This window comes from Lineus longissimus, chromosome 13 (assembly GCF_910592395.1).
Source record: "Lineus longissimus chromosome 13, tnLinLong1.2, whole genome shotgun sequence".
Lineage (NCBI taxonomy): Eukaryota > Metazoa > Nemertea > Pilidiophora > Heteronemertea > Lineidae > Lineus > Lineus longissimus.
The window spans coordinates 4,419,896-4,445,401 of record NC_088320.1 but is presented as its reverse complement, the minus strand read 5'-3'; the positions used below and the strand labels follow the sequence as shown (position 1 = coordinate 4,445,401).

General features: G+C 40.5%; 2 protein-coding genes across 11 annotated transcripts in view; both read right to left on the bottom strand.

The window, feature by feature from the left end:
* Positions 1-5,935: 5,935 nt before the first annotated feature.
* On the bottom strand, positions 5,936-9,349 carry LOC135498115 (protein HEXIM1-like). The gene has a single exon (XM_064788285.1). It carries the CDS (start codon positions 9,251-9,253, stop codon positions 8,384-8,386), a length of 870 nt encoding a protein of 289 aa, XP_064644355.1. The 5' UTR covers positions 9,254-9,349; the 3' UTR covers positions 5,936-8,383.
* Positions 9,350-10,704: 1,355 nt separating this feature from the next.
* LOC135497910 (uncharacterized) overlaps positions 10,705-25,506 on the bottom strand; it is a 33,440-nt gene continuing 18,638 nt past the window's right edge. For 3 of the 10 annotated variants that reach the window (XM_064787908.1, XM_064787910.1, XM_064787909.1), the window contains exons 3-14: positions 20,408-20,560; positions 19,854-19,936; positions 19,187-19,298; positions 18,835-18,957; positions 18,353-18,367; positions 16,700-16,720; positions 16,335-16,403; positions 14,971-15,079; positions 14,603-14,718; positions 14,315-14,458; positions 13,970-14,095; positions 10,705-13,548 (exon numbers count right to left, since the gene is read on the bottom strand). In XM_064787908.1, coding sequence (XP_064643978.1) covers positions 12,812-13,548; positions 13,970-14,095; positions 14,315-14,458; positions 14,603-14,718; positions 14,971-15,079; positions 16,335-16,403; positions 16,700-16,720; positions 18,353-18,367; positions 18,835-18,957; positions 19,187-19,298; positions 19,854-19,936; positions 20,408-20,560 — 1,808 coding nt within the window. In that variant the 3' untranslated portion in view covers positions 10,705-12,811. Of the gene's footprint in view, positions 13,549-13,969; positions 14,096-14,314; positions 14,459-14,602; positions 14,719-14,970; positions 15,080-16,334; positions 16,404-16,699; positions 16,721-18,352; positions 18,368-18,834; positions 18,958-19,186; positions 19,299-19,853; positions 19,937-20,407; positions 20,561-21,243; positions 22,604-25,506 lie in introns of those variants that run through there. The other 7 variants (XM_064787905.1, XM_064787907.1, XM_064787906.1 and 4 more) reach the window with 7 other exon arrangements.

Below are 25,506 nucleotides of genomic sequence, written 5' to 3'. Positions count from 1 at the left end.
ATCCTACTGAGTACTGTCTTTTAGGGTGCCTCTGTCGAGGGGAAAACTATGACTAGATCTAATAGACTTCCCCGGGAGTCCACTCTGCCTGCAGATAAGTCAAGAAATTTAGAACAGAAAACGACGGCTGATTTTTATCTGGTGACGAAAACTTCGAAAATCGTCTTCACTGGTTGTGACAATGCCAAGACATGCCAAAAACAGTTACTGTTTTAGGATGGGCGGTTCTTTTCTGCCCCTCCCCCTTCAATAGGCCTTCCTTCCCCCTATAATATACGGTGAGTCATTCTTTGGCCACGAGATGATGTTCTGAAATGCCTTGGCCTATCTCCTAAACGCCCATCGCGACGACTCACGAGGATCGCAGAAAGAATTCGGAAGTAAATCATATGCATGAGACAATATAATGGCTGTGACCGCGAAGTGTCTCTGAGTATTGTAACACCAACATAACAACAATGGTAGTGTCATCTATCAGGCCTAAATGGGACAATATTTCCAAACATGTTGGCTTTTTGCCATTGATAAATTCCGCCTGACCTCAAAATAACAGAGAGCAGTACAAAAGGTGAGACGGTAAAATCCGTCTGATGTGATCATTTGCCTTGACGCAAACTTAGCATTGGGTTGTGAAAAGTGACCCATCCCTGGCCTGGGTGAGCCCAAGATATCATCTGTTGTGTTCGAAAGAGAGAGAGAGAGATTCCGTGGTATTTGGTTGTACCTTTTGGAATTCTCTTCAAAACGGTCTTTCGAGGACAAAGTCACAACCAGCCAGTGTAAAGAAGGCCGGTGTAAGAGTTTAAAATGTCCTTAGGATAGAGTGTTCCTGCATAGGACAAAGGATATCTATAATTTTGAAACCTTTGGGGGTAAGGACTGTTCCACTGTGCGAAGATATTGTTCACCAAGTTAAAATCGAGGTGCCCAGCCCCTCACTTTCTAGTTTCTGATGACGGCCAGAATATCACAGGTCCTGTCTTCATATACTTTGTATAAGGAGACAAGGGGTTGATTCACCATGACGATCATGTGGATGAGGCAGGGGCTAGATGGTCAAATTGGTCATATTCAGGTAACCAATATGCAAAGTTGGGAGACTGGGTGATAGTTGCATGTATAGCCTACCCCCTAAGAGTGTGAATAGTTTCATTGTACTGGCAGCTGGGAGAGATCCCGTATTGTCATTGCTGCGTTGTGCGATTTAGGCCTAAACATCAACAGGCAGTACTGTTCCCCTTTGAACATTTCAAAACTGTTCTCTTTAGACTCGTTTGTCTTATAGGCCTGATATCTGTGTTGGGATCTGTGTACATTTTCGTGCGTTTGTTTTCCCCATGCTTCACAGAAATACTTTCTGGGTAACCCTGTAAATGTAAGCTAAATGTAGTCATCTGCAGCCCTACGCATGCGAATGATGTATCGATGTGGACACAGTCAGTCGAGTTGGATGCTGGATCGATAGCCGAGAATGTCTATACTCTGCACCAGAACCAGAGGATGGGAATATCACAGCTACAGCCCGGAGCGCCTAGACTCCCATGCCGTACATTTCGTCATCCTGATCGTCTCTCATTCGTCGGGACAAGACGAAACTGGTCCACTACCGGGCCAGGCTCGGAGTGTACAGGAAGGTGCATGGAATAAAAGGTGGTGAATGTTCTTTTAATTATGAGGTCATTTGTCACAATGGGCACGAACATTTGGTTACAAAAAATAGTTTCGGACTAAATTCTCCAGGGGACAATCCCACACCGCAGTTCCGGAACTGAGATTGATGCGAAGCTTTTTCTGTCTCCGCGTCGTCCGCGGACAAAGGCACATCTTGGAACAAAGACGCTTTAATAAATTCATGTCCGCGTTTTTTTTTGCTCTCGTTTCCACATTCAACAAATCTGCTGCATTTACGCTATTGATTCGTTCTACATCTGACGTGATGAAGATCATGTAGCTACATGGGCAGCTGCTTTACAAGACAGTCCACTGGGTGTCATCGAATCAGAGTTTACAGGACTGTACAGGGTGTCATCCCAAGTATACAAGACTGTAATGTGTACAGGGTCTCGGATTAAGGTATATACATGTAGTTCTATAGAGACCGAAGATTATGGAATCCTTTGTCCGGGTTCTCCAATCACACTTACCTTGTGCCGTCTATCGGTACGTCTATCGGTGTAGCAGAAACCAGTGTCCCTGGAGGAAAATCCTTTTACACCAGTTTCATTATCAATTGCCAATGACAATCATGGATCTCCATCCTTATTTGTTACTGTTAGCATACTATCTAGACAGAGGTGTGAATGTCAACCTGGGTAAAAAATGATGTTACAAAGATAATGTTCTGCTTGGAGGCAGATTAAAAACCTTTTCATGGATAATTTTACATGTATACCAATAAACTGATAAATATTGTTTCACGATTGGCGAATGGATGATGGATCTTATTGAAATACTATACCGCCATTGAATAACAACACAATATAAGAATTTAAAAAGGCAACTGAACGAATCAACCGACAACTTGCTTGTGTCAGCACATTTGAAATAAAAAGTATTGATGAAGAGATCGCCTCGGGAGTTTAATGCACATTTGCTCCGTTAACCCTTAAACACAAGCTGTTCCGTCCAAACTCAAGTAGACTCCCGGGGCAGTCCATTTCGTCATCGTGATCGCCTTGGCCTACCGGACGACGCACGGGACGAGGCCGGCCCACTGTTTCCGGAGTGTAAACTCAAGTGGCAACGGTATATAAGCGTGAAACACTTGTGGAAATCATGGCTTGACCGAAATCAACCCTTCTCAATATTTTGGACCTGGGTTCCCCAGTATATGTTCTCCAGTCCAAGTGTCCCAATGCCCTAATATCTCATTTGACAAAAATATTTGAAGTCCCCTAGAACCTCACCTCGATCTATGTTTATTTGTGTTTGGTGATTATAGGTAATAAATTTACAAGTAGAAACGTTTGTAAATAAATATTCCAGGGTGAGCATTGGCAACCAGTCTATCAAATAAATATTTGAATGATAAAATTTGAATGAATTGTGGATTCGATATTCGAATAAACCATGAAAGACACCTCCGGTTGGGCTATTTTTAGGCCAGCTCTTCTCCACACGCCCCCATATTTCACCAATGTTATAACCCGCTTTACTGCAGTTTCTCCAACGTAAGGATGCCCAAATTAACAGTGAATTATTTACAAAATGTACGCGGATGGACACATGACTTTAGTGTACACTGGTTGAAATGGCATTGATTATCGTTTCACCCAAGAGTGCCAAGCTTCACTTGCAGAGATTGTACAAAAATTACCCATTAATCGCCGTCAAGATAGGTGGAATGATCTTTATTCAGCTCTTCTATATAATGATATGGCTGGCCCACTGCCAAGCTGCTATATCAATATCAACTCCGCCGCTACATACACTGTGCATAGCAGGCTACACAGTCTGTACTAAGGAAATGAAAATGGTCTTTGAACCAGCGTATAGCAAAAAGTCTCTACAACAAAAGACCTATATTATACAGATTATCATTCAAGGATAGGTCGATAGATGATAGAGGCTACAGTCCTAATCCTATATTTTTCATTGACGCTCTCGGTGTGGAGAGGTTCAGATCTTGAGCTGAGATCGAAAACGAGTTGATTGCATCAATCACCGGCGTTTCGCGTCGGTATCCCTTCCTCAACGGAGATTAGGATTGTCGCACGCCGCCGATAATTCGGCGTGCTGCGAATTAATGTGAATGTCTAACCCCCGGAACACTTTCTTGGGTACGTCTCGCTTTTATGGAACACTCTGTAAGTGCCCAAGATAGAACATACTTTAGTATAGGCCTAATATTATCCAATATTATGAATTGGCAGTTTATCAAAAATAGAGGCTTCATGCCCTGTAATGAGGGCCAATCATAACCACGAAATATAATAAATAATACAGGTCTGTGAGAACATGTTGCATGCAGGTGGAATTAATGCTCAGTAATTCGATAATGAAACAGTTTGCATTCGTTTTGGCAGCATGCATCCAGATACTTTAATGGCAACATGCATCCAGGTTCTGTTACATGCTTCTCCCCTCGCATAAAACAACAGTTCAACACGATGTCGGCGTCGTCAAAAAAGCCCGCCTCGTTCTCGTTCTCGGATCAAATCTGAACTTCTTTGATTGCAAGGATGGTCCTCGATCCGAATGAGCATGAAGTTGAGAATTCGTTTTATCCGTCCTCACTGATGGATTACACTGCGGACGCAGTGGACTGGTCTCATCATGACTGCCATGAGAAGAGACGACCAAGGATGACGAAATGGAATGGCCAAAGAGTCTAATGCTGGATCGGAAGAGACATTCCCTTATTAACCTGTGGTGTTTTTTCCATTATTGTCTCCATAGCATGTTTCCTTGTGTAATGGGAACGCCCAACAAGCCACGTGTTAATTTGTGTGACTTGTAAAAAGGGTACAAACGAAGCGAACAGTCTCAGGACACGCAGCATTACGGTGTCAAGGGAATGGTAGTCCTAGGAATGTCGTGTTTCGAAAAAAGGCAGAGTGACTAATAGAGTCCTCTCATCATGCTGTACAGTGTGTGCACCCGCTCTACACGTTACTTAGGGTAACGAGCGCAGTCCTGCGAAGGAGGGTATACATGCACGGCACCGAACAACGTTATCTTTTAGATGTCAATGTTATCACAGACTGGAACCAATCCGAGACAATGTCACAACCAGGGCATACAACCAGATGGTGATGTGGGTATTATCTGACAAGTCTGAAGGGAATATCCTTCATTTGTTTACCATCTGTCACCAGGCTCTTTTCCAATTGAGAATTAAAGAACCGATTAGATTAATACTACCGTGCGCGTAGCGCGTTTCACTCCTTTATTTTATTGATCTTTCCACCCACGGCACAAGCTATGCTGATCAGGTGTGGAAGGAAATATTATCCCTGTGGGAAAGTCTCCGCAAAACAACATATTTATGTATATTAAAGAAGATTAAGACCAGTGTCAACAAAGGAACCTGGTGGAAGACTGATTGGTGGCGATGCCTATGAACCACCGGCGTTGTGCGTATTGTCCATCCTGAGTTGACTTTAGGATGGTGGTGCCAAGGTCTCCTTAAACCGAGGACCACTAGCTCTATACATTTACAATGATATCCTGTACGTCTCTGTAGAGAATGGGGAACACTATTACCCGTTTTTCCATGCGACCGATCCTTCATCTACTTGTTTGGAGGCAATACGATGAGAGATGTATACGTCTTCTTTTTCCCGGTTATTTAAACAGATTATGTCCAGAAGCACATACAACGTACGCTCCGGACTGCTACCGGAGTCTAATACAATGTAGCATCAATTTAGCGTTTTGAAGAAGCACATGCCTCCAATTATCTATCTTCTCCATCTGTGGCGTATACACTTCGGATACAGTGGACCGCCTCGTCCCTCCCACTAATCTGCTATCATGCGAATGTATTGCCCTGGGAGTTTAGTAAGCGTAATGAGTACCTAACAAACAACATCATCGAGCCATCCAGGGTAGTTCGTCTTGCAGAGGTCACAGCAGTGTTTACCTGGCCTACTTCAACCAACCAAAACAATGGGAGATTCCAAAATCACGGATTATTGTGATTATTCTAATGTCTCTATGTACATCAAGGGCAAAGGAACCAGTGTAACAGTTTTCAGTGTCCCCCAAAAAACTATCCAACCCTATTTTCCAGATTGATCGATGTCACAATCAGAAAGATTTGGGCATTCGAGGGCTAAGTTGTCATTGGTCTCTTGGGGAGAGGCGCCCTGAAAATCCGTTGCTCTCCAACGGAGGGGGTTGTGCCATCATGCGCCCCCCTAAATCTGCCACTGATTGAGACTGAAGCTATTTTCCACAACTCCGATTGACATAATGAGAAAACTCGAATGTATTGTATTTGAATGAATATATTTTGACATTTTTTTGTTTTACATTGTAGAAATGCTTTTTTTCTTCAACAGTAAAAAATAACATTTCGAAGTCCAGCTTTATAAAAACTAATGCTGTCACAGTACATGTAGTTTAGTAAACTTGTCTAAACTTGGTCCATGCCATAAAATATGGCAATGTTGTCAAAAGTATTGGTAAGATATTCAAACATATTTACCATTTGCCGAGGCAATATGACAGGAGAGCAACATATTGAATAGTTCCGAGGTGCAGACTCTTCTAATAGACTAGAGCGACTAGATAATAATTAATCACCATTTCAAAAAAAGTCCTCAGTTATGTTTTAGTGATGAAATAGGAGGTATTCATCAAAGGAGCAAAAAATTGGCAGTAAATTCTTCAGAATAAGATTTAAGAAATTATCAGAGCCACAAATCAGCCTGGAACAAGCTTCCATATGTACTCACTGTAATTTTTTGGTTCACACTGACAAGTTTCATGAACTTTCATGATCAACCTACATGGTAGGTATATTAGAGGCAACTCAAACATTACAATACATAACACACCTTTTGGGCAGATCAACCCTTTTCCACTCATCATACTACCCTCAGGACTTTTCAGGGACAGTGTATTTTGAAATTGTCCCTCACCAGGCCCAAAGTGTCAGGCATGTCAAGGGCCATCTTGAAATCAATTCAGGGTAAAACCAATAGATTTAGGTGATGGTTCAACACTTTCACAATAAATGAATTCATACATTCAGAGCCCACGGAAAATGCTCTGTTCAAGATTCAACATGTTGAAATGGCCAAACAGCCAAAAGGGGATTTCCAACAAAATTTCCAACCAACTCCTCAAAATACTCCGAACAGATTTTATCATCAGTTTCGGCCACATCAATCAGCAATGACACGTATGAGATTTCAGAACCCAAAAAATGTAAGAAAAAGTGAAACTGCAGTAATTTTTGGTTTTCCATATGATAAAATGGATCACAATAATTTTATTTTATTTTTACAACACATTTTCTCTTTTCAAAAAAATTAACATTTTGACTAACTTCCTTCTTAGTTAGTAAGTGGTCACAATACATAAACCGAATACTAAGTATGTCAGATCATTGGTACAACAACATTTGCAGCCTGATTAAGTAAGACTTCAGCAATTTTTAACTGGAGTAGTTGGAGCAAGTATGTATACCCAGTACTACTCGATTGTGTAAGTAAAATTTGACCCAAATACTGTAAAAATACCCACGAATTCTAATCTCATCCTTGTTGTCATGTCTTACCACAAGGCTGAATTGAAGAGAAATTTTCATCTTGAACTTGGTTAGTCAACAAAGCAATCTCTCAACTTCTTGTTTCAGTGAGCCCACATTGCCTCACATATATTATGATAATGACGTTGTTGGACATAATATTATTGTTTTAACTGTGAACAACAAAGAAATGACATGAATGAGACCAAAAGGGTTAATCTGCAAGCCAGAGTCTCGTTACCCCGACCTGTAATTACATTCAAATTCAATAAGGACTTATGCCCATGATGTGTATTGTAAATCAGTTGCAAGTACAAATACAAGTGCTGCCACCCCAAACAATATCTGGAACCAAAATATGACCCACTTCTTTTTACATTTCACCCATTATATCTCCATCCTTAATTCGGCTGTACATGTAAATGTCTTCGGCACAGGGATATTCAGTTTTCAAGGGTATGGTCAAAGATCTATTCATTTTGACACAGCTAATTTTACATACAGGTGGACCATTACCAAGGAACTTGGATGTACCAGACATAAAAGTATAGCTTTTCACCATCATTCAAAAACATTGTCTTTTTATTTCATTCATAAGATGAGCCTTAGATTAGAAAATGTCAAAACATGTCCATAGGGAACTCGAATAAAGACGTCATGATCTGTCCAAAAGTGTAAAGCTTTCTGTTTCCCTCGAGCAAATGCAATTGTTTATCTTGGAAAAATTTATAATCATCATAAATCATAATAATCATATTTATAAAATCATTGATTGAAAACACTAGTCTATTGTTCAGCTGGGACAACAGGCCGCCCACAACTATCGCTTGGGCAACATATGGAACTGAACTTATGAATGAAAACTGTAAGTAACAATGTGGAGCTTACTATCAATCAATAATGGGTCAATAAACATAACTGTTAACAAACAGGCAGTTTCGTACAAGAATGCTACCTTCAAAATTTTAGGCAAATCTGTACATGTAACTTTTTTTTCTTTTTCTATAAAAATAGAACCGTTCTGAAATGGTGTAAAAATTCAAACAATTTTTATCACATTGTTTTCTTCATCACAGACTAGATTTGCCGCAAATGCCATGAAAGTAACATCTTTTTGGGCGGGAAAAGCCCCGCCCAATACTGAAAAAGTTGGCGGTCGACTTGCTTATGAATAGAAATTCAAACTTAAGTCATAGATCCGCCGCGCAACTGCTGATTCTCGTTCCGTAACCTGTCATTTTCTTGTTTTAACCGTTCGATTTCTTGCTGCAGCAAATGTTTTAGTTGGTTATCACTTGGGGTATTTGTACTATCCACTAGTCTCTTGACTTCCTTATTCACATTATTTGAATCATTCGCTGGTAATACTTCGTGCAACTTAGACTCGAGTTTTTCCACTTTCGCCTCCAATTCGATATATTCTTTAACAAGTTCGACTTTCGACATTGTCTGCAAACGCTCCGCATGAATATTTTCATAGGTTTCGGAAAAGTCCTTCGCGATAAAACTCTCCTCGTCGTTTGGTGAATCGTAATATGCGTCATTCGAGTCATTCACGTTCCCAGCACCTTCCCGACTTTTACTCTCAGATTCGTTCAAATTCGGCCTATCACGCAAAAATGGCGAAATGTTCTCGTTCTTATTATGGTCCTCCATAAGAAATTGCGTAGTGTTATACGGAGCCACCGGGTGGCCGGAGGCAAATCGTTCCTCACGTTTCAAGCAAGCACGCTCCGTCTCTCTTTCATCCAGTTCTTTTCTCTCGGACCACGACAACTTATTGTACGGCCGCCACTTTTTATTATGGCGAGATCCACCCTTGTTCTTGCCTCGGCGATGCTTTTTACGCAACTTCACATCATCATCATCATCTCCGTTTGCACTCTCCTTCGCACCACTGTCATCCAGCCCCTCCTCATCAGACCGCTCTGCATGGGGGCGAACATCATCATCCTCCCCCGACAATGAATCTGACAAACGACGGTCTAATCGTAATTTAGGATCAACGTCCATTGACTCTGCACTCATATCTTTTATAATGTTGATAGCCTCCATCACCACAGGCGATCAGTAAACCTCCTTTACGAATATTTGCGAAGAAAACGGTAAAATATCAGCAACTTACATCGCCACATCAACTAACACGTTCGCTCTCTCAACGTTGAATGAAGTGTTTGATGGAGTGCGCGCTCTATTTATACAAGAATGTATCATTCCGCGAACGAATCCGACAGAATAAAAATAAATCCAATATTGTGTCACTACGATTGCAAATTTGCTGATGAAAAATAGTTTATTTTACATCATAGACTTAGGAAATGCTGCCTTTTTGATATGCCAGTCGCGTATTTCCGCATTATCTCCTCTGAAATGTCTTTGTTTACTGGCATAAATATAGAAAAGTAGCACCATCAAAATAAAATTGTCACGTGGTGGTAGAAAACTTGTAGTGACGTCTATCGCTGGTAGTTGAAACTGCAGAATCGTCTGCTCATAGCGGGATACATTGTGTCAAGCCAGTTTCACACTATCCCGCCCAGCATCCTCTTGCAAACCTTAGGGCCGATAACACGACAGTAGGTTGAGGCGGAGGGGTATGTATGTCGAGTGTAGGCTACTGTAGCATCATTCATTCTTTCAATGAAGCTGGAATGACTGAATCAGCCGCCAGCTTGTAAAGTCTTTGCTTTGAGTCTTGGCCAAGGGCATGGGATGGGCAACAGCGTTGCGATATGGCTGTTCATTGACGAGTGCCCACTTGCTTACCTGGCCAGCACACAGTGCACCGGGGACGGATGGTGGCATCTCCCAACAGAGCCCAGCACACGTTCCAATAGGCCTGTAGGTCAGGCTAGTGATTGGCCATCTTGAAATATCATACTGGTAGTCATCATCCTCATCATCATCATCATCATCCTCATCATCATCATGGTCCAGAATTGGACCTTTGCTTTGTAGGGTAAACTGTGAAATGGAAACTATTCCATTCAAAAAGAGTGGTATTATCCCCAAGCTGTTTTCCCCAGCCATGTTCAATACAAAAGGCAGCAGGGATAGAAGTCCTTATTTCAAACTCAAGCTGGGGGCCTTGGTGCACCCGGGTCTTTATAAAACATCATTACTTGGAGATTGCAGTACCAACAATATGAAGCCACACCATGAAATCACAATAAGATTGTGCAATATTTTAGCTGGTGTTGTCACTACAGATTGCACATGACTGATTGGTAGGCTCCAACCCTGGGCAATCACCCTGGCTAGAGTCTGGCACTGAATAAGGCCCACCAGTGACTGCTCCTCTCATCTTAAATTGAATTCCAGAATGCTGGCAAGATTAACTTGACACAGCTTTACCAGAGCAGATCGAATTGTTACTAATTCTTGAGGAAATTGAATGGAAATAGGGATTTGCACATTCAACAGGGGACTATATGGCCTGTTACACTTCCTCCCCATTCCTGAAGCAAACATTTCACAAATAAAAGAAATAACGAAAGAATCATGGATACTTTATATATCTATACATCATTTACTAATCACTTTTAAATACATCAGAAAAGATACAAGTCTTTACATCACTTAATAGTTCTGGCCAATCCTTCATTCAGGCCATACATATTCTGTTATTTGCTTCACATCAGCCATGCAAAGTTCAAATCACTAAGTAGAGTTTCAAAAAAATACAAAATCGGCTGCAGTTCATGAGTTAAACCACGTGACACCATTTCCTCACATCTGAAAAATTTCTTTTTTTCCAGCCATTCCCGCATCTTGCATCGACAGGTAGGTGAACAGCATCTCATGGGTCAACTTTTTATAGGCCGATGGGGGCGATGTGAAACAAACAACTGTTATTATTGCCTAATGTGAAGGGACACATATCTGACATCATTTGGAAGTGAGTGTATTTTTTGATGAACTTCAGATCCCATAATTGAAACTGGTACAGATTTAATGGGTCTTGTAGATTTCTTGTTAGAGTTGATTCTCGGCTTGGAATAGTCGACAAATGCATGACAAGAGCTGGCAGCAGCCGCTTAGTAGTAACTTACAAAATACCACTTTGATATTTGGATTCAAACAACGTCAGCTAAGTGTCCCGTAAATATAATATAATCAATCTAAAGGTAACTGGAAAACTGCTGGATAATTTCATTTACAGATTTTTTAGCTACATTCAGCATTTTTGTCCAAACACGAAGCAATCATTCTAGTGAATAGCGGAGCCTGTTCTGAAAGCGTTATATTCTATCATGCACCCAAAATGGCTGCCTACCAAGGTTCAGTTGATCAACGGATCTGATACGGAAGCATCCTCGAATAACCAGAGCCACTCGTGTGCTCCTTCCTCACACAGGTTGCATAAGTTTGGTCATTAGTGCCGAGTGATGGCATGAAATTCAGGATGATATGGAATAGGCCATATTTCGTTTGCATGGAAGTAAATAATAATAATGAAGACTGAATCTAGCGACAGTGAATAGAAGACTTGAAGTTTGGAACCATTTCGTCACTTGGCAGTTTGGTACCTTGACCAATCAAGAGCTTCACAACACTTTTTGGGTCAGCACGTTCCGGGAGGGAGCGATATCAGGAGGCGAAAGCAACTGGAGACCTTGATCTCTCAAGATGCTGTTATGCAGATGATCTTCATTTCCTAATACAGGTACTTGAAATAGAATTGAAATTCGGCAAGAGTAGATTATTATAGGATTGAAGTTGCATTGAGACATATCAAGGGTTTAACATCTACAATTTCCGATTTGCACCTTCACATTGAAAAGGAGCAGATCAAGATGGAGGACCTATGACATTTCAAAATGCAAAATTGAGGAAGGCAATACAGGAACAGAATTACAGAAGATTCATGAAAATCGTGCTGGTGAATACAAGCCCTACATTCCTTATTATATTAAGTTTATACAAAATGACACTTTAATATGACAAAATGAAGATGAAAATTCATGAGTTTTTCCTGAACTTTCAGAGTGTTTAATTTAAGCTTAAAGCATGTAAAATACCATTAAGTCTTACTGAAATGTATACTCAATCAGCTCAAAGTAAACTGAAGTCAAACGTGTGGATTGCTACTTGCATCTATCAAAATTGGCATGCGTTTTATTCTGTTGATTAAACTTATCACAATAACTGAAATGCCAGCAATTGATCCCAAGATTACATATTTAAAAAAATTAATGGACCTGAAACCACAAGTTTGTTTTTCAAAGATTTTAAGTATCAGTCAAAGACTGGATTCCCAAGTACTGGCAAATCAATCTCCATCTTGTGAGTAGTAGGACATGATATTTGAGTTTTGTACATATTCAAAACATGATCACTTATGCAACAATACTACTTTCAGGATAAGTTCAGTGGTCATGGCCTTGACCTTCAAAGAGTGCCTAAAGTAAGATGCAAAGTTGACTTCACTGACCAAGGTCACAGCAGTTAACAATCACCAAGGTTACAAAACATTAGCAGTGACGTGTTTTGTTTGAGATAACAACTGTTAGAATCACGTCAAGGCCATGACCTGGTACAATGACTTTCAAAACCTACAAAGTCCTCTGAAGGCGGCTTAATGATAAATTTGTTGTCTACTAGCTGTTATATCTAAAGGTCGACGTTGGGATTAGGATATTCCTCAATAATCGCTCTCATAACCGCGGCCGCAGACAACGCAGCGTATGGTTGCCATTCCTTATTCTTATGTCCCTCAGTATAATCAGCTACGCCTTGGATAAACATAAAATCGTCTTTGCAGTTGCCGACAATTGATTCGAGCACTTGATCCATCTCAGTATTGTAGGCAGCGAGGCCAAAACGCTGTGAAAAGTCCTGACGGAGCGTATCATCTTTCAAAATATCGCGTCCAGCACCCATTGGGCCGGATCGGAGGCATGGTACGCCAGAAATACGGAAATCTGGGGTCCCCTCGGGACAGGTTGGGTGCCCGATCTCAATGACCTCATGACCTCCAATACTCATGAAAAGACGATCTGATGCAGCATTTGGACGGACGTAACTTGCCTCCTGCTCGGTCAGCTCAGCAAGACCTTCCTCAATATAATGCTGCCAGATGCACTCCGTGGGGTTCGTCTCGAATTGCTCCCGTAGGCGATCAGCAATATTCTGCAATGCCAAACTTTTCGGCGTCCAATCGCGTGTCTTGTAGGAGATGCCCTCGTCTGTTTTTCGGTATCTGTCGCAAAAGACATACATTGGTCCACCATCGTTGGGTTTTGAGACGATGACGTCACCAAGACGAGGATGTTTGTTGTAGTCGGTCATGTGGGGGATACCACCGCAGGTTCCCACCAGCAGGACAGTCTCGACATCAAGGAAAGTACCTGAAGTAGGAGAGAAGGTACCGTGAGTTTCAACATGACAATCAGAGAGAAGTACAGCTGTATCAATCAAATGAGATTTCGAGTTGTAAAGAAATGTCCAGAGAAAACATGAGGATGCTGGAATATCTTTGCCTTTCTGATGGTAAGCAACATCAATGGAAACAGAGGAGCCGATATTGTCCCCATTATCAAGTCACAAACTGATGCGTTGTCACTGCACTTTACCCACTACATGCATGGCTGTATACATGTATATCCTCATGACTAAGCATGCAATATCAAGTCTTCTCGGCAAGAGGAAGCAGGGCTGAGACAATCCCTTTAAATCTGTTTACAACGAAAGGAAAGTACATGTAGTTCAATATTTTGATCTGCAGCTCGGCTGGGGAAACTTTGCTAATAACCTCAAGGACATTCTTACCTAGCAGTCGAGTAGTTGTATTTCCCGAAGAGATTTGTGCTGTTCTCTGTCGACCCAACATGGGAAGCTTGGTCGATATAACTTTATGGTTGCCAATACTGCCGATGGTGTACAGGTTAGATTCGCCTAAAACGAGAGTAAGTTAATTTCATTCTTTTCAATGAAGCATTCTGATCGTTTCTCTTCTATGCCAATTGCTGATCTTCTTTTTCAGGATCTGCTGACTTTATCATGACCTTTGTTCTTTTTCAAGATTTGCTAGTTTCTGATCCTTTGTCAGTAAGTTGTAAAGTTTAGGAAATGTTGAAAAATTTAGATGAAATGTTTAGTTTTTCTGAAACACACCTTCTTTCTTGTACTTGACGAATGTCGTTTTATCTCGCATCATTGCGTCCACGGCCATCTTCTCGTGATACATAGCAGTGATGATGGCGATCGTTGGTCGCTGGCCGGTCGTGGCCGTGTTAAACTGCTTCACGGCTTTTACCTCTGAAATATGCGGAAAAGGAAATGTACTTCTAATCTAGTGCCAAAATTATCAAGAAGAGATGATAAATTTAAGTGTGCTTTTTAGTTGTTTAGCAGATGCTTGCACCTGAGATGCAATTATCAAAAGAATTCCTTGAAACCCACCTGTTTTCTTGTCTTCCACCTGTCGCATAAATCCACCAACCTCCATTCGGACGAGTTCTCTATCCTGGAGTTCGCGGAGCTGGGCACTAATGGTCTTCTCATCTGTATCAAGAATCCTGAAAAATAACGAGAATTGAACACTAATTGATGATAAACAAAGAGCCCAGGCTCGTTTTCAGGAGGTTGTGGGGTTGACACACGGAAGGACTGCCACTGTTTAATCTCTGCTCTTGATCACATCAGCGCGAGTGACGGCCTACTTTTTGCTTGATTCTGTGTGAGGGGGGGGTCAAACTTCACTTAAGAGTTTCTGGTTAGATAGTAAAAATAGATTTTGTTATTTGTAGCAACAACAGTACGGAACTTACTTGACTAAATCATCCATGGCGAGGATATTAGGATAGGCCGACTCCAGGGTGAGTAGGAGTTGCTCCCGGACGATCTCCTCATGAGTCCTGTTGTCTTGTTTTGGAAGACCTGGAAGAAAATTGAGGTAAGTCAGGAAAACGGCAAAATTTATGTAAACTGGGAAGGAGGCGTGATTAAGTGATCAGTTTTATTTGTTTTTGTTCCTTGGATATAAAACTTGTATTGATAATGATTGCTTCATTTGTAATTCAAATTGAAACTGGTTGCATATTTCTGTTGAAAGAACTGAAATGATGAAATGATACAGTGCATTAATTGGAGAATTTAATCAGAATATTTGAGGAACTTGACAACACCTTGGGTCATACTGGCTAATCATAGATGACAGTATTGGCCTGTTGTGGAAGAACAGCCTTTTCATAGAGAATTCTATGTTGCCAGCCAAGGAACTTTCCCTTAACTTTTTCATGACAACATCATAAACTTATATGAAGTATGGTAATCTTTACATTGAACCTGGCCACCAGCATTCATATTTACAATCGTAACCAAAGCGTTTTCATTCTATTGGATACCTCATTCCATCATGCCTTTTTAACAGTTATTTTCTTTCTAGTTTATAAGTCCCAGACACATACATGCTGTTAAAATATCAGGTTCTCTTATTCTCGTGGTCCAGAACAAGCAGTTTAACAGAATCCAAAATACTGCTTATAGGAAAAGACGAGCGCAGAACATTCAATTGCTGGTCAGCTAATGTGCTGATCAGAATTGCTGATGAAACATATTAGTAGAACTTCAAAATACACATTTTATCAAAGATAAAAGAGTAAAATAATACGTATTGTAGGCTTAAGTATAGAATGTCATTTAGTTAGTAGTGAAATGGGCAAGATTAAACCTTATACATTCAAAGCCCAGATATTGAAAAAATTGTCGAATATTACAATCCAGCCTCATAAAATTCAGATCAGCATGAAGTTCATGAAAAAGAATTTTTGTTTGAAAATGTGAACATATTTGACTACTGCACAGTTTCAAATACAATTGTTCACCCACATTCCCATATCTGTTTTATAGCCACAATCATGCAATGCCGATTTTAGCCAATAAGCGAGAGTTGAATTCCTTGGAAAAGCGTTAAACAAAATTCAGTACTTTTCCTTCATAAGACAGGAATATCACAGATTTAGTATAATTGCAGGATTATCAGTCATGTCAGTGGCAGGACGAGAACAAATGAATTTGATGAGTAGCTTTGTGGAATATTTCCAGCTGGCATGATTTAGTAATATGAGGGTCGGGGAACAACAGAGCTGGTTTCAGTAAGCAGGCTCTTGTAGCACCACAAACTTTTACTAACCAGGCACCTCATTCGATACTTCAAATGGGCGACCACAGTTCAGTCCCAATGGCAGAGTTTCTCTCACAACTGCAAAATATGGTGATTATTTGACAGGAGACATATACAAGAACTTGAAAAGGGTGGTGACGTTTAAGAATAATTGGAAACACTTTAAGAATATCTTTTATGCCGCACAGGGCAGTACTAACTACTTTAAACTATGAACATACCCGTGATAATGATATCAAAAGATGCCCAATAAAGGCGGGATAAAGAAGACCAGGGACTTTACAAAATGATTTTTCAAGTCCTGATAGAAACAATCACATGCAATGAGAAGAGACGTTCTGATGTCTGATGATCACGAAACATGAATCTGTTACCTGCAATTTCTTGCAGTCGACCTGAAAAAATGTCAACAATGTTAGTTCAAAGGCTTTGAGAAAGCAGAATTTATGCAGAGATAAATGAAGTGTTCATGCATTTTGGGCTTCTAGGATGTTCCCCAGGATGTGTTTGTGAACAGGACGAGATGTTTCTGTATTTCCCCCCTTAAGAATCTTGTTTCAAAAGTATGTATATGTATATTATCTCTGTTGCTACCAATTAAACCAAATTCATTCAAATATCACATCAGGCGCTCAACCACTTCTTTTATGATAGCAACCCATGGGTAATAAAGGTTGCATCCAATTTATCTTATATTCAATATATATTACAATACATGCATAGTATAATTGTACAACATTTTTCTGCACAACACCTTTAATCAGCTAAATGAAGTCAAATAAATTTGCCTACAATTACGGAATTGCAAATAAATCAGGGGTTCGGGACACATGATATCAACAAAACTTGCAACCAATTTATTAGTTAATAAATCCTGTAAAACACTATTAGCTAGGCGGTGTTCAGAAATAATTCAATCAAAGCTGAAAAGCAGAAAAACATTGACGGGGGAGAGGATAACAATATCCAGGACCAGACCCAGTCCATACATCAACATTCACTCAAGCAAAATGAGCTGTATTTTGGTCACCCAGGGCCACCCAACCCTCAATCGAAAACAAACTGTGCCCTAGTCCAATGCTGAAACAAACCCAGATTCTTTCATCCCATAAAAGTGTGACTTCAGTGCATACATACTATGGATAGCCCCTGTGCGGAGACATATTTTATCCAACAAGTAGTGCACAAACCACCCAGTTCCATGTCTAGAGAAAGTAAGAAATTGGTGTGGTTAGCAGAGAACAGGAAAACACTGAAGGCATAAGGAAACACCAACAGTGTCAGGAAACACTTAAAGGTGTAGGGAAACACCAATAGTGTAATGTAAGAAAACACCAATCTTTCCACAAAAACCCCAACCCAACAACTGTGCACAAAACACTCAATTTTTCATGGCTTGGGAAAGTAGGAAATGAGTGTGGTTAGAAGAGAACAAGGAAACACCAAAGGTGTAAGTAAACACCAATGGTGTAAGGAAACACCAATTGTGTAAGGAAACACTAATGGTGTGAGGAAACATTGAAGGTCCAAAGGGTGCTGCAGCCACTATGCTATTGCGCTTCAGCAGTCAGGTCATCAATGAAAGAGAAAAAGCCTGACCCCCCTCCTCCCAAAATAAATCTCCACATATTGTGTGTCGGATCATGGTCTATTGATTGACCAGAATGTCACCAAAGAAGACGTTTAAGATACTCTTTCTGGTTATGTGTGCAATATAATTTGTATGTGTGATTGTCACCACCATCCAAACATACACTTACAACTTATACCCAAAGGTTTTTTTCATGAACTGTTTGACTGTAATGACACCCAACTTGATTAGAAATGGGATCCTGTTCACACTGCCGATGCCAAGCAAACTATAAAATCGGTAATCCCCGCAAAATATCCAAACCAAACTGTTAATAACACCACGCGCAAATCATTTACAGGCTTAAAAAAAAGGTGAGAGAACGTTAATGCAATGAAAATCGGGAACACGAAAAATCCACCAAACACTAGCGCCATCTTTTGATGGCGACACTTACCACCCTCACCCGCGACTGTCAAGAAATGAACAAATATAGCAAGGTTATTAAAGGACTGGGCCACTAAGAAAGAACTCAAGTTGTGTTTGGCTGGGTGAAAAAGCTGAGAGAACTTGTCTATCAACCAAAGTATCGACATACATGTATTTTAATTGAAATGCAGGTTTTATTAGGATCAAACTTTAAGTTACCATCACCGCAATGAAACTGGGACTTATGCAATAAGCATGAATTTAAAACTTGTTCTAAGACTGCAGAGGGTTGATAAAAGAACAAAGTGCGTGTTTCAAGGACAAAGTGTCAAGTACTGTTTGGTGCCCTAGTATCAGGAATAAATAAAGACTTCAAGCATTTACTCATTCTTGCCAGTATCTAATCTATCTGTAACAATTTTCCGAATCAAGGTACTTGGTGGTTAAAGGTCAGGACAGGAACTGTCCACTGTGGGTTTATCCGAGCAAAGAACTGCACCAGATACGTACCAGGACTTGGTGGAGGTGCGTCGCTAATATCTAATGGTACCAATTCTACGTCGACTTTTCTGATTGGTTTGTAGCGAGGGTCCTTCATCTGCTTCATTGTGTTCATCACAAAGCCTACATAATCTGAAAGTGAATTTAAATTAGTTTAGTTGTTTCTTAAATACATCATCAAGTGGATATTTTTACATCAGCAGTATGAAAGAGAGTAGAATTTGTGGTGGTGTTTAAAGAATGACACAAGTTAGCCATGCATCATTTCATGTGATGTTCAATGGCAAGATGTTAACATCAAGTTCGTCAAAAGCTCTGCCCCGTAAGGCTTAGGAAAACTCCATCAAACCCACAAAGTTACCTCTGGGGAAAGTGTCCGGGTGTACAAGTTGTCTGAAGAAATCGTAAGCAGCATTCATTCTGCCAAAGTGATCGGTGCCTTCCACGAACCAAAACCGCAGTTTCCTTTGTTCCTGAAACAAGAAAATATCACTAATTAGATTTTTAAAAGAACTCAATAGATGAAATGAAAATGGGTTTAAGTTGAAACTTATTCGAAGTTGAGTGTCTGTTGGATGTTAGAGCCAAACGTAACTTCATGTCGGACTGAAGATTTTAGTTCCTTCAAAGCTCACTGGCTGGCAGCACTTCAGCAGAACTGGTGTTGGCGGTGGGGTTTATTATCAATATCATCAAACACATAAGATGGGCATGATGCCAAATTCCTTCTGCCTGGTCAGGCAACTAACTCATACTTGAGATACTGTGATGGCCTACGTTCAGGAACAGCAATACTTCTAGACAGTCAAGGCCAAAGAAACCGTCACAGGCTGCATACTGTCTGCCACACCACTGTCCGACACAACGCTACATGCAGCTTCTTCATTCTACTTGCATTCATCAACAGCATCAAATTCTTAGGTCGGTGGATGTCACAAATCGGGCCATAGCTTTCAGGTTCATCCGTTCCCCAGAAATGCTGAAGCAATTCCATAGGAAGCAAGAAAGACACTGGTGTCAATACGTACCACTATTCTGTCACCATTTTTTTTATTTATTAAGAAGCACCTGAATTCTAGCTGTAGATGTGGGTTGCCATCGACATCACCATCTGCAAGGAACATGAAGAAAATGATGTCACAAATGTCACTTTACTGTTTTGGCCTGGGGCCTTGTAATAGCCAAGTGGCACGTCTTAATAGTCATGGCAAGAGTGATACTGCTTCTTGCTGGTAGTGTTGGGGCTTGAAAGATTCATGGCCGCAGGCTGGACAATGGATTAGAATAGAGCCTAAATTATTTTCTCAAACTCAAATCCAACTTCCAACATCTTGCCCAACATGTATGGCTACAGAGCATGTCCAGTAAACAGTCGTGGTAACCACATTCTGTAAGATTTACTCGGAGCACCCTTGACATCAAGTTAATGTGTTGATTAGGTTTCAAAGATCAGAAAATGTTCAATATCACCAATTCAAGCATGCAAGCATCCTAACTAATGGTAGTCAAAATGTTTTCCACCTGTAATTAGCAGAGGCCGTGGAGCAACCATCTCAACCAGCATATAAACCCTAAAACTTACTTGCGTCTGATATTTCCTTATTCACAACCATCCCGGCATTCTTCCCAGCAGCTTTGAAATGTGCGTCTTCATCCCGCACCAAATTTTTCTTCTTCCGTTCTATTGTCAGACATTTTCCTTTCACCTTTTTCGTCGGTGTCATCACAATATCATCTGTAATGAGAAAATAGAGAGAGGGAATAAGAACAGGGGTTTTAGTGTGGAAATGGGGGAGAGGTGGACAAGATTTCTTGTTCAAATATCAACTCACTGAGTTCAAATTAAGAGTCCAACACCTCAGTCAGAATGCTGCCCCTTCGGCATGCATGAGTGTTTAATGCACTGTTCTATTCTAAACCTGTTAGAAAGGTTATGCACAGTGCAGAACTAGAAAATTAGCCTGAAATCATAAGATTAAGATAATAGATGGATGAACATGTTCCTTCCCAGCTGATGGGCTCCCAAGGTTTATGGGTGATAAGACCTTATAAATAAAAGATTGGTGCAAGCTGCAAAGTGGTTGCAATGATAACAGGAAAGCTATTATCCGCACAAATGGAACTGTTAACATGACTAATGTTTCGTGGATCCTCAGTCTATTTCGTCGGTGTGAATGAAGATTTCATCATCTTCCTTCCCAGAATGTCATTGGTAACCGCAAGAGGTCTTTCTCAGAGTCATGTTGCAGTAGGTACACGTACCTGCAACAACCACCAGAGATTTTTGTCCCATACGATCATGATTGCAGTTTGCAGCAACTAGTAAGAGGTGATTTGCTCTCACACAGAGATTTTGACAACGGTTTTGATTTGCTGGTGTCATCAATTTCGGCCAGAGGTGTCTTTAAAGATACTTACGGTTTGCCCAATCACATTTATTTGCTGCTTTATTCCAATACCGCCAATTGCGGGGCATAGTACCATAAGGTTGTTCCGCAGACATTTTTGAAAGTTTGTTTTTAAAAGGCAAGTAATCCCAAGTTCACTAGTAAGATTCACTGCTATTCCAAATCAAATTTTGTGTCTTTGCAGAAGATCCAGTCACAATGTCTCAGCTAGTCATCCATGGTAAGAGATTCATACTCCTGAGGTAGGTCACTTCCGTTGGGGTAAGTACCAAGTCCTTTTATTGTGTTTATCCAAGACCTAACTCAGGTAAAATGGTCCACTTCAGATGCTATCCATCAAGAGCACTCTTCACACTTGTTTTGGTTAAAAGGACCTATTGCCATTTCTGAATGTTCTTGTTCTATAGAGAAATAGACGTAGTTTTGATGAAATTATCTCCAATCATGATTGATACAGGATTAAAGATAATTTTTGTGGTTTTGAACACAGTCGAAACTAGTACAGTTTTACACAGCCACAATACTGTCCACAGACTTAAACTTTGGAATCAGCAAAGATCTCAAAGGTACATGTTCAAAGGACCCAGAATCCAGAGGGCACTCCAGAAAATTCACAATCGAAATGGAAAAAAGAAAGCGTTCTTTGACTTTCAAATTGTTACAGTGTAGCCTTCGAACAATCCAAGAGAACATTACATTGTACAAACGAAAACAACCTACAACACCTCATCCTCATGCTTCGTCTGATTACCAGTAACAGTCAAAATGCTGCAGATGAGTGCCTTGGTACATCAAACAAACACGAACCCGGTAGATTTATGGACCACATTACATAGATGCTCTACTGTTAGAATTATAGAGTGTAGTCTATGGCAACTGTCGGAGAAAGAACAAGAACATTCTGCCGACTGAAACATCTTCTCTGGGGGTGCAAACCAACAAGCTATCAACAAGATTTATCATGTCAATGGCAAAACATACTCCACGTAAAGAAGCAGACAAGATACATGACGAGGAACAACAATATTTCGGGTCGATAAACCCCACAATGCCAAATCCTCTAGATTTTGAATACTTCCTTTTTTCACTCACTTGGACATATCATTGATACATCATCAACGCCCTACCCTTGTAGACATTAGCTGTCCTAAATCAACAACTGAATGGGATGATGTAGGACATTAAAGTTCTACATCAGTTAAATATTCACCTAGATATTCAGATCATCATGTGACTCGGGTCATTACATACCATTTAAAACCAATTATTGAGGATGATACTTGTCATTATTAAGAAGATTCTAGAACATTTTTTTGAAAATAGGACATATTCAATGACATTTAAAATTGTGCCATGTAGTACATCCAAAATAGTGAATATGAAGATATACTGGAGGGAAATCCAGTCTAGAAACTGACTTTGGAAAATTGAGAAAATGATGCAGGAGAATCGAAAAAGATGAATCGAAACTTATTCCAGATGACCTTGACCTTGAAGAAATGATTCAGAAATTGACAAGTCCACTGACGATCTGATATCCAATGAATCTAGATAACTGCCAGCACAAAAATGATCCAGAGATGAATCGACACTGAAGAAATGAGATAAACGAGGAATAAAACACAGTTTCTGCACCACAACAAGAGCAATTTGACAAAAAAGCATTGATAAATTGAAGAGAAATGTACCGGCAATCTAGATCAAGATGTATTATATGACAATCCTACACCAATTGAGACCTTGAGTAGGTCATGCACAGCTGAGCTCAACATCATCCCATCATGATTCATGCTCATGTGATGGGGAAGACATTGACAGACAAGTCAAGACAATCAATCAGTCAGGCTGAGTGTGGATAACACAGCATCTTGAACTTGAACCTCACTGCCACTGAAGAACTTCGCCAAAACAGAACAAGTGATATCCTATAAAACGCATCGATATCATCATGGTAAAACTTAACCAACATTTGGAAAAGGAGCTCCTCCTTCCATCACTGCCGCAGTTTGCAGTTTGAATCCCTGACCCTCTGTGCAAAACCAATCTTTGCACCAATTGGAAACGGAAGTGAAACACACTTTCACATTGCTGAAACTGAAGTAACTGCCATACACATCCATGCTTGTCAGCCGTGTCCAGCATCCAAAATCTGTCCTTGCTTCCTAAAGCTGGCCAGCTGAAGCACACTTTTTGACAGAAAAGTACTTAAAAAGACATTTGAGATTGATTGACGATGAAAAAAAATACCCCAGACAGACAAAACAAGAAAATGTACTGCAGCAGGCTACAGCAGACATGTGCAACAAATCATTCTGCGTCTGATCACATAATGGTGTGAATCACCGACAACTGATTGATCGTCCTGACGAGACCAATCGCCTCTTGTCGTGGGTCTGTCACTGAATCATTCCAACTCAATGAAAAAATGTAGCATTTCAGCCTGCATGTGTTTTCAAGGTTTGGTAATGCCAGTCTGATAACTGATGCCTCAAGCTACTGGGAAGAGAAGGAAACCAGCATTCCCCAGACTTGATTTTTATCAGGGCCAAGAAATCAATATGGAATCCAGAGATTTCAGAGATAAAGGAAGAGAATCTCAACATTGTGGATTTTTGTCATTGTAACTGGTTCGATATTTGAAAGAGCATCTTTATAGTGATATCATTATGCCAGGATTTTGGTATTGAGTCGTCACTACCTTTATAATACACTCATCGTACTTTTTAATTCAAGAATCAAGAGTTTTATTCTCTAGCTACAGAAGAGAAATTTGACAGAGAGAGTGGAGTGATCGACGAGAGAACAGAATCAGCACAACACAAGAGGCAAGTATCCAATTTTCGCTGCATTGTGGCACAAATAATACCCCATTAATCTTTTCCAGTGTGACGGGAAACAACTTGAGCTAATTATCGAGTCCCTGGGGTTGAATTCTGGTGAATTAATGCGTTGGCGGTTGTGCTTGAGAGTGCAAATTCAGGGCTACCATGTGATATAGTACCAAATTCGGCGTTATTTTGCTTCCTATCATTCCATTTGTGGTCTTGGAAAGCTCGGACCGTTTATAACATGGCACTGTACTGTGCCTAATAGTCAGCAGGAATCATACTACCGGTACTTTTTGGGGGATGAGGAGCCTGGCCGCATGTCCAGCTGCTTCCTACCATATAAACATGACCACACACACACTTTCACGACCCATTGCGGATGGTAATACAGCACATCTCAATCCAAATGACATTGTTCTATTCTGACTCATTCTCCAATGTTTGTTGACTGTTGCGTTACTCTTGACAACATTGTCGCATAATGCTGAATTACGCAATGAATTGTACCAGAAGGCACACAAGGAATGTTTTAACTTGGACACTTCACATCTCGCCGAACTATAACAACATGACCTTGCCAACAAGTTGATACATGATGTCTATATATGGAAACGCCCAAGGCTATTCTCCCATAATCTTGGCCAGGAAGGAGCACACAAGCTACTCAAGTTTTCACTTGGAAGGGGTCTAACACTTGCCTAGCATAGGCAACTTGGAACATCAATAGTCGTCTCAATCAACAAATGAACAAAGGACACTACAAGTCAAAGTTAAGGTCTAAGTGTTTTGCTCTAGGTCACAAGCGATGCACCATCGTTAGATATAAAATCTACTGCCGCAAGCACGTATCTTATCGATATCAAATTTCTGTTGCAAAAAGCATAATGGTTTCACCAGACATGAAGTGCAAATCCTATCCGATCTAATCGAACTGTCTGGAAGCAGTCATCGAGTACAATACCTTATCGAAGCTGGATGACGAGATTTCAAATACAATGGAAAGAATGACGAGAGGACAATAAAAGTTCCCATGACACTGCAGGAAATCACCGCTGACATTTGTGCACCTGAGTCATGTACTTAGTTCATTACTTCCAAGAGAAGAGACGGAGATGGTGGTTTGAGTCACACTAAATCCATGACCCATCCTCCATGCTCCTCGATCTGTGACCATTGAAGGACCAGCTTTACCTGTTCCAAGATCCCCTTTGCTCAGCTTCATCTACTTTTATCAACCAATCCAACAAGAGTGAAAACAGGTAAAACACCACGGATAATGCATTGGACTTTTCTGTCAATTCTATCAATTCTATCAAAAAGCACTTTATTTGTTCAATCGATTTTCACTCTTTTATCCCTGATGGAATACATTTAGTACTGTTTGATTCATCAGTCACCAATGGAATACATTTGGTACGTTTTGGTTCAGCTGATTCAAGGCCAGG